This window comes from Telopea speciosissima, chromosome 6, assembly GCF_018873765.1.
Source record: "Telopea speciosissima isolate NSW1024214 ecotype Mountain lineage chromosome 6, Tspe_v1, whole genome shotgun sequence".
Lineage (NCBI taxonomy): Eukaryota > Viridiplantae > Streptophyta > Magnoliopsida > Proteales > Proteaceae > Telopea > Telopea speciosissima.
Genome location: NC_057921.1, coordinates 18,480,451 through 18,489,972, shown reverse-complemented (window position 1 = coordinate 18,489,972; position 9,522 = coordinate 18,480,451). Strand labels below are relative to the sequence as shown.

The window sequence follows — 9,522 nt, the reverse complement described above, 5'->3', positions numbered from 1 at the left end:
GGTGAGACTGGATACATGCCAATGCGTGTGTGCCTTCATCCCTCCACCAGATCCTCATTTTCTGGCACAGTGAGGGTGACATCGGGGTAGTCACAGCAGACAGCAGGCCATTCGTGGTAGAAGCAAGTCACGCTGATGCCATTCTTTATGGGGGACTTGTCGGCCCAATCAAATTTGCAGGATCGGATGAGTACGAATGATCGACGTCTCTGGTCACAACAGCTACCGTAATGCAACCAGTACTTCAGGCTAGGAAAATGCCAGAGCAGCTAGGATTGCCGTCCATTCAGGACGAGCAATTAAACATCACCAATAGTTATGAATAAGACAAGCAGCGAAGCAGTAAAAAACATCCCTCGGAGGCTGACAGTCTCGGGCCTGGAAAGGAGGATGTTTGTCGAGGAAGGTTTAGTGGCCGAAGTAACGGCCAGGAAATTAAAAGAACTTAAGGCAGGATGGAGGACTTATAGCCTGCGCCGTCGAAGATGGAAGAGACACTGACGGAGGTGCAAGACCCATTGATGGAGGTTAACTTAGGAAGCAAGGATGATAAACGTCCTCTCTTTGTTAGTAGTCTGCTTAGTCGTGTATTTTGGGAAAAGCTTGTAGCTCTATTGAAGAAATATAAAGATTGTTTTGCTTGGGATTATTCTGAGATGTCAGGTCTAGACCGAAAACTAGTCGAACATCGGCTACCCATTAAGGACTAGTGAAACAGTTGCCTAGGCGCATGGCGCCGGATGTTGTCCTGAAAGTAAAGGATGAGATAGAGCGACTGCTCAAGGCTGGGTATATAAGGCCTGCCCGATATGTGGAGTGGCTGTCTAATATTGTTCCTGTGGTTAAGAAAAATGGGAAATTGAGAGTATGTATCGATTTTCGGGACCTTAATAAGGCAACCCCAAAGGACGAATACCCAATGCCCATAGTAGACATGTTAGTGGACTCTGCGTCTAGGAACCAGATAATGTCTTTCATGGATAGGCATACGGGCCACAACCAAATATTCATAGCAGAAGAAGATGTGTTGAAAACGGCCTTTCATTGTCCTGGAGCGCTGGGAACCTATGAATGGGTTGTTATGCCTTTTAGCTTAAAGAACGCTGGGGCCACTTACCAGAGGACTATGAACGCCATCTTCCACGACATGATTGGCAAATTCGTTGAAGTCTATATAGACGATGTATCCTAAAGTCTGAGGCTAAGGAGGAACACCTGGGTCACCTTGAAAGGGTATTCGAAAGGATGAGATCCCATGGCCTTAAAATGAATCCTCTCAAATGTGCATTTGGGGTAGCAGCTGGGAATTTCTTGAGTTTCCTTGTTCACAAGAGGGGGATAGAAGTTGACCGAAATAAGACCAAGGTCATCAGGGAAGCCAAGCCCCCGATAAACAAGAAGGAGCTGCAGAAGTTTCTAGGACAAGTTAACTTCCTCCGGCGGTTTATATCAAATTCAGCAGGACGAACCAGGGTGTTTTCCTCCCTGCTGAAGTTAAAATCGGGGGAAGACTTCCGTTGGACTACCGAGCATCAGAAGGCGTTTGATGCATTCAAGGACTACCTGGTCAGGCCCCTGGTATTGGCCCCGCCACGAGCGGGCGCGCCGTTAATGCTATACATCGCAGCAACAAATTTTTCGGTTGGGCAACTACTGGCCCAGGACAACGAGGCAGGGATAGAACAGGCAGTGTTTTACCTCAGCTGAGCTCTGACAGAGATGGAGCAGCGTTACACGCCAATGGAGAAGCTATGCTTGGCATTGTTTTGGTCCTGTTCCAAGCTACGGTATTATTTGTTACCAACCACGGTCGAGGTCATATGCCAGACCGATGTAATTAAGTACCTGCTCAAACGGCCAATCTCGAGAGGCTGAGTTAGAAAGTGGGCCTTGGCATTGGTGGAGTTTGCCCTCCAGTACATTCCTCAGAAGGCCGTTAAAGGCCAGGCCTTGGTCGATTTCCTCGCAGATCACCCGCCTGTATAGTTCGGTGAGAAAGAAGGGCAAGGAGAGACACAGGAAATCACACACGTTGGCGTTACTCCGTGGTCCCTGTCATTTGATGGGTCAAAAACCAGCCAGTCAGCCGGGGCAGGGATAACAGTCCGGTCCCCACAGGGCGTGGAAACCCAGTTAGCCGTGCACTTAGGGTTTACCTGTTCAAACAACCAGGCCGAATACGAGGCCCTCATCATTGGGATGAAGGTTCTCCACGCTATGGATGCCAGGACCGTCGAGATAAGCGGGGACTCTTTGCTTGTAGTTAAGCAGGTGGCAGGGGAATACCGTTGCGAGAGCGAGCATCTGGTCCGTCATCACCTGTTGGTGAAGAGCCTGATGGCTCGGTTTGATGATGTGTTAATAAAACACGTCCCTCTGGTAGAGAATCAGACTGCCAACATCTTGGCGTAGATGGCATCAGGTTTGCGCCCCATAGAACACTGTTTAGAGCAAACCATCATGGTACGAAAGCAGTTGGTCTCGTCTGTCCGTGACATGGACCAGGTAGAAGTAAACCAAGTAGAGGACACTCAGTTGGACTGGAGAACCTCAATAATCCAGTACTTAAGCGACCCAAGCCCCAGCATGGATAGGAGGACCAAGTATAGGGCGTTGAGTTATTTCCTAATGGGGGATGACCTGTTCAAGAAAGGGAAGGACGGTCTGCTACTCAAGTGCGTGAGCCTCAACGAATCTATGGTTGTTATGGCCGAGGTGCATGAAGGGATCTGTGGATTACATCAGGCCGGTCGTAAGATGAGGTGGCTAATCAGGAGACATGGCTATTATTGGCCAACCATCTTGGCGGACTGTGTGAGGTATGCCAAGGGATGTCAGGCTTGTCAATGGCATGGTCCGGTGCAGCAGGTCCCTACGGTGGAACTTAACCCAGTAGTGAAGCCGTGGCCGTTCAGGGGATGGGCAATGGACTTAATTGGGAAAGTGACGCCCCCAGCTACGAGGGGACATTGTTTCATAATCGTGGTAACGGACTACTTCACCAAGTGGGCTGAGGCCGTTCCCATGAAGACGGTCACCCAGACTGAGGTCATCCAGTTTTTGAAAACTCAAATAATTCACAGGTTTGGGCTGCCTGAGACTATCACGTGTGAAAACGGGTCGGTATTCACTGAGGACCAAGTCCTGGAGTTTGCTGTGAGTCATGGGATCACCATAACTCATTCTACTCCCTACTACGCTTAGGGGAATGGGTAGGCCGAGGCAAGCAACAAGGTGTTGAAGAATTGCTTAGCGAAGGTGGTGGAAGAAAACCCCAAAAGATGGGCTGAGCTGTTGTCTGAGGTTCTGTGGGCATTCAGGACGTCGCAGCGAACAAGCAACGGGACCACGCCATTTTCCCTTACCTAAGGGCATGATGCAGTCCTTCCCCTAGAAATTAATGTCAGGTCTGCAAGGGTGGCGTATCAACAAGGGTTTACACCTGCTACTTACAGTGAGGCCATGTTGGCTGAGCTGGAGGATCTGGACGAAGAGCGCTTTAGGGCCCTTGACCGAATTTTGGCACAAAAGGTGAAAGTGGCGGTCATGTATAACAGAAGGGTGATGCCCAAGAGTTTTCAGGAGGGCAAAGTGGTACTAAAGGTTATCCTTCCGGTAGGGACTAAGGATCCCATTTACGGCAAGTGGTCTCCCACGTGGGAAGGGCCGTTTGTGGTCCATCAAGTGCTAAGAGGGGGAGGGTATAGGCTAACAGAAATGGAAGGAGGTGTGCACTTAAAACCCATAAATGGGAAATTCTTGAAAAAGTTCCACCCCACTATGTGGGATCTGGGGTAGGGGCATGAAAACAAAGCCAATCTAAGGCCGACCCAGTGGTCAGGCTGACAAGTGTGGTTGGAAGAAATTGACACCGACGGTTAGGCCGTGGAGCAAGAAGAGTTAAAGTTTCATTACAACAACAAAAAAGAGTGTTCAAAACTAGGGGATATCTGCCCTAGATTTTTACCAGGCACGCAGGCTTAAGAAAAGTCTTCTTTGGGGAACGACCCCCACAGGCCATCCCACTGGGATTCAAGGTTGGCAACGTCTTGCTTGGCGGTAGCCAACTGGGTAGGCCGGTCACCCTTCAAATTAGCGGCCTCGGCAGCGACGGTCTAAAGTGTCTCCGCGGCTTTATAAAGGACTTTAAAGTTGGCGAAGGAGGGCTTCACCAGTTCTTCCTTTTCTTCCTTGGCTCGTCGGGCTGCGAGAAGTTCGACCTCCAAGCGAGTGATCTCGGAGCTTAGGGTGTTGATCTCATCCTTAAAGCACTTGTTGGTCGTGCCCGATTCCTGAAGCTTTGACTTGGTTTGCTCCCACTCAGGGAACAGGCCGTCCCCTTCCTTAATGGATGTTTCTCGGTCACGAACCACCTTGAGAGCCTGCGATACATCGGTGGTCAGATCTGGAATGACGATCGTGGCTTTGATGACCTATAACTTGGCGGAGTCTGGAAGGGTAGTGCAGGCTGACAGAGTTTGAAGTGGCTGGGTGAGCATGAGAAAGCGGTCTGGGTCAAGTCCTTCCTTGATGGGGAGCTGCTGTTCTATAAACTCGACAAAGGCATGCTTCGCCTCTTCGACAGCTAAAGGGGGTGGGGTTGGTGTGCCCACAGGAAAGGCTTCCCCAAGGGGGGTGAGGCAGGCAGCCAGCCAGGACTGAGTCAAAATCAAAATCCTATCAAAAGAAAAGATCGGTCAGAAGATGCTTAGCCACACTAGCATGCAAAGAAACCATTGTCAGGACGTACCACCAAATCAGGTGAAGGGCTTCGGACTAGAACAGGGTTAGGACTAGAGGTGCCCACTTGCTCCCCTATGCTAACAACTTTCGAGAAGGGTGATGAAACAACGGGAGCGGGTGATTTGAAGACCGCTTCATCACGAGAACCTGGAACTGGGGTGTCCTCCTTTGAGCCTGAGGCGACGTCCAAGAGGGTTGGGGAGGCCGGTGCATGAGTTTTCACGAGGCGACGCCTGGAGCGCTGCAAACCGGATGGTGCTTCAAAGACCTCTTCGCTGGGGAGGGCCTCCTTGAGGGTTTGTTGCTTCGGGGGTTTCTTTGCTGCTTGTTTGGGTCTTTGGGGGGAGTGACCTTTGGACAACGGACTGGTGGGAGTTGATGATGGGGTCCTGCGCTTCTGGGAAGTGTCGGCGCCAGTTGACTGGGAAGGCATGGATCGGGCAGGGCGAGCCTCTGGACCTCAGGTAACAGGCCATTAGTTACAAAAAATAGTAAACTAAAGACTGCAGGGTTACAGGGGTACCATGCCGGGTAGGATTGATGGCCTAGACAGCATGCCTCGTACGAGTAACCTCGTGGTCATGGGCATAGAAGCCGACGAATTCAACCCCGCCAGACCACATCCAGAGGTGGGGGTTGACAAGCTCGGCCATGCCCAGGCTGGTGTCGGGTAAGGTAGGCTTTCTATCCATGAAGGCTCTAAATGAGCGGTCAAAGCTGCTCATGTCCACGTAGGCTCTCCTAGCCACTTTACGAGCATTTGCTGGCCGGGCCAAGAATGCTTCGCGCATCTCACGACGGATACGGTCACAGCTAGGTCATGGCCCCGCTGTATAATGGTACGGTCTGGATGGTACTTGACTCCAAAGGCCTCTTCGTATCGAAGGGTAGAGTTTACGAGTGACTTACTTGGAACGTGGGAGGCCGATGCTTTGGCTTTTCCAGGAACGTCCTCCATCTGTGGTTCAGAATCAGAATTAGCATCGTCAGTAACTGGAGGGAACCCCTCGACGGTCAGGGTAGTGAGAAAGGTGAGCCACCAGGCTGAGAACTCTGGCGTGGCGATGGGCTCTGGTTCAAAGGGCTCAGGAAAGAAGTGAGACATGACGTAGTCACCCATACTGGCAGTGATCTCAATTTAGCCTGATACCCTTAAGACAGGTCTGGCTGGCCCGCCTTTGTTTTCAAAAAAGTAGCATGGGAGGGGCACCGATTATCGCAGGCCGAACTAGCAAGCACAACATTGGGGGTTGTACACTTCAACCCCACACGTGTTGTTCCTAGAGGGCTCTAAGGTGACTCCAAAATGCAGATCTCTGCAAACTAGGAACTTCTGCCATAGCTCGGGGGCAGACCGTGGATTGCGCAGGGCATCCGACAGCCAGGGGGGAAGATCCTCATGAAGGTGAAAAGGCATAAACAATGCAGGGGCAAGAGATTCTTCAAGGCCGAGGAAAAAGGAGTGGTAGTCTTGTAGGGAAGGACGTTCCTCTTCCACCAGCTCCTGCATAAAGTACAGGCCGATGGTGCGGCACTCAAGGTTGGGAGTAGGAGTGTAGAAGAGAGGAAAATAGGCTCGCAGCCAAATCTGAAGTAGCCAAAAGGGGCCGCCACCAAAATCAAAGTTGGAATTGACTATGGTGCTGCAGCCCCTATAAAGGGAAGATAGGACAAAGGAAGCAAGGTCCATAGAACGCCTTTGGGCCAGGGCATTGGCCAAGCGCAGGTAGGTCTTGGCAATTTTGTTGGATTTGACACAGGCCAGGGAACGGCAAATCCAAAAGAAAAGAAAGGCCACAAACTCGGCCTCAGAGACAGGGCCCTTAGTCCCACGAACGGAGGATAGATACATACTATAACTGGCTTTCTTGGTAAAGTCTAGACCATGCTATTCCTCAAAACCTCGGGGGTCCAGGGTTCCAAGGGAGGCCCCATGAAACTCGGGGCTGATGGCCTTAAGACCGGTCAAAGCCCCAACATCAAGAAGGGTAGGGCTCATGGGCCCGTAGGGGAAAAGGAACACGTTGCTGGAACTGGACTAGAAGCGCAGGGCAGCTTGTAAAAGGGGGGAATCTAGGGGAATAGCAGTGCTGGACATGGCAAGGGCATCAACAATCCCTAAGGTAGAAAGGCGGTCGTGCGTTGTCGTCATCATGCGGTTTACCCACGCCTCCCAGTCTAGGAGGAAAGACGGCCAGAGACAACTGAAGGGCTTGGGTCTGACGCTGAACGAAGTAGAAGAACAGAGGAGAACAACCTCCTCCTTGTGTAGAGGAAAGTTAGGGATTGGGACCGGTATGAATGGCTGGGCAGGACCTAATGCAAACAAGGGGGGCTCAGGGGAAGGGATGAGTACCTCAAAACGGGAGGAAGGTGGATGCTGAGCTTGTTTCGCCTTCATCGTCTTCTCTAGCTCTCGTTCCCTTTAGGAAATCACAGGGTAAGGAGGAAGGTTGTCCATGGCGCAGACTCAGAGGATAGGCAATTGGAGAGGAATGAGAACAAAAGGCAAAACCCAGGAAGAAAGGTGCTTTTTAAGGAAAACGGAGGGAATTTATGGTGCCAGCCTTGAGTAATTCAAAATTCAATAGGGTCGTGGTTATTTCGGTCACTGATTGAAAGGCCGGCGGTTACATCGGGTACGGCACACTGTTTGAAGGAGTAGCTTCCCAGGGCGAAGGGGATGTTGCGTCATAATTAGGGTATTGGGACTCCAGGAAGAAGTATAAAGGGCGCACAACTTCTCGATGCTAGGTAGGCCACGTGGCACCGCCTCAGGAAGTTGTGAGGGGCGATTGTTGGAGCCATATGTTGGGTGGGTCCCACGGTACTATGTGCCATTTAGAGAACCGTTGTGGGATGAGCCACGTCAGCGGCCTCAGATAAGGGGGCAGGACTCCGTTAAAGGTAGTTGAGAGAATCATTCCCATAAGGGAGGTGCCCCCTGCTTCAAAGCGAGAAGAAAAGTAGGCCACGTTCACCACATCGGTGGGGCCCAGGAAGGGCGCAACAAACTCTGCCACGTGGAGATGGAAAGGTAGGGTTTGAAGCCAAGGGGGATCCGCCGCCACTATCTAAAAGGATCACTATAAAAAGGACGATGGCTGTTGCAGATAACAACACACATGCAATCCAACTCCTTGGCATTATCTTTATTTTTTCTTGTTTCTGCTTTAGTTTTCTTAGTTCCTGGAGAAGTGTACTTGCCATCTCACCCAGCCAATCATTGGGGGAGAGACTAGGAGGTGTTTCTACCCTTGCGGACTTGGACTTGGTTGTAACTGGTCAGTGTATTCTTCCTTTTATTAGTTTAGTAATCTTTGTTTCGTACAAAGGGCAGTCCCTTCTCCTTAATCAGTTTTTTGCAAGCTTTTGGTAAGCCCCAGTGGGCCCGTTGCCCATACAGTCTAACCCAAAGGTCCTTGGAGATAACTCAGGCATGAGGGAACCCTACATCCTTGGTTGGCAGTCAGATAGGCCGCGACCCCAATCTGTTTGAACCTGCTTCAAAGGTTCTGGCACGCCCTGCATTTATCATAACCCATGTCATCCTGTGAGTGTTGGATATTTTTCCACCAACATAAGGTCACTGGTGAAGCAACAAAACAAGGGAAGAAAAAAGGAAAAAAAAAAAAAGACTTCATATTTAAACACTCTAATAACTAATACAAGTCCACACTAGGGTTTTAGGAATGGGTATTGGCTATGTTATCAGGCTCAGTCGATATCGATCAGATCCGGATCGGACAGTTTTACCATTGATTTTCAAATAAAAATAAAGTTATAATTACCTTTTTATCCTTGATCCGTAGAGTGAATTGGTATCATATCGGCCATTAATCGGTATTGGCCTCTACCGATATCGATACCGATTCCTAAGGCATGGTCCACTAGTTTTGAACGGAATGGCCGATCCCTGGACTATGACCAGGGGCCGTTGGTCGGAAGCCTTCTGTATGACCTGGTGGAGGTGGTGGTGAATCGTCGTGTAATGGAACTGCAAGGTCTACAACAGCTTCATTAATGTCTACGATATGAACAGGGGTTGCAGCTGACCCAAACTTGTTTGATACTAATTGTGCCATGGTTTTACTTGCAAGGTCACCACGCAAGGTATTCATGATCATGGTGTTTTCACCACCAACTTTTCTTGATGCAGTTTCATGACTACTCTTCTCTCTGTTGGGAGTAGTTAAAAGCCTTCGTCCCTCAACAGAATTAACTGCATGAGAGAAAACAAAGACAAGAAGAAGCACAGAAGCAAAGATGAACTTCACCTTCGACATAACTGTAAGTGATGTTTGAAGTTCACAGAATCAGAAAAAGTAGAACCGAAGAATAGAGAAACAAGAGAGAGAGAGAGAGAGACTTAATAACAACTCAAGGTTAGAGGCGAGGGATACTTCAACTGGAGTACTTCAATGGGCTATTTATAGTGGCACTAAGGTCCTTACGAACGAGGGAGAGAGAGAGAGGGGTTACTCACTTGAGTGGGAAGGAAGTGGTAATGTAAAGAAAAAAAAATATAAAGTTGATTGTAGGGATGTTTCTTAGAGTTTGGTTACCCTGCACGTGCATGTACATGTATCAGGCAGCGTATATGTGAGATGCAAACACCTGTCCTATCTTTACGATTTACAAGGGGAGGAGGGGTATTTATGGCAAAAAATAAATATGTGATTGGGTTTGAGATGTATGTTCACCTACACGTACGTGAGTGATTCTCTCAGGGTAATTCCACGGTGTCAAACTGTCAACTCAGCCTGTTTCGTTCGGATT

At 49.6% G+C, this 9,522-nt stretch overlaps 1 protein-coding gene across 1 annotated transcript; it reads right to left on the bottom strand.

Moving 5' to 3' along the window:
* Nucleotides 1–8,633: 8,633 nt before the first annotated feature.
* On the bottom strand, nucleotides 8,634–9,029 carry LOC122665490 (precursor of CEP5-like). Its single transcript, XM_043861644.1, has one exon. The coding sequence runs from the start codon at nucleotides 9,027–9,029 to the stop codon at nucleotides 8,634–8,636; it is 396 nt and encodes a 131-aa protein (XP_043717579.1).
* Between the last annotated feature and the right edge of the window lie 493 nt (nucleotides 9,030–9,522).

Bases quoted from the DNA above. Each gene is read 5' to 3' on its own strand.
- LOC122665490 (XM_043861644.1), bottom strand. From the start codon at position 9,029: ATGTCGAAGGTGAAGTTCATCTTTGCTTCTGTGCTTCTTCTTGTCTTT.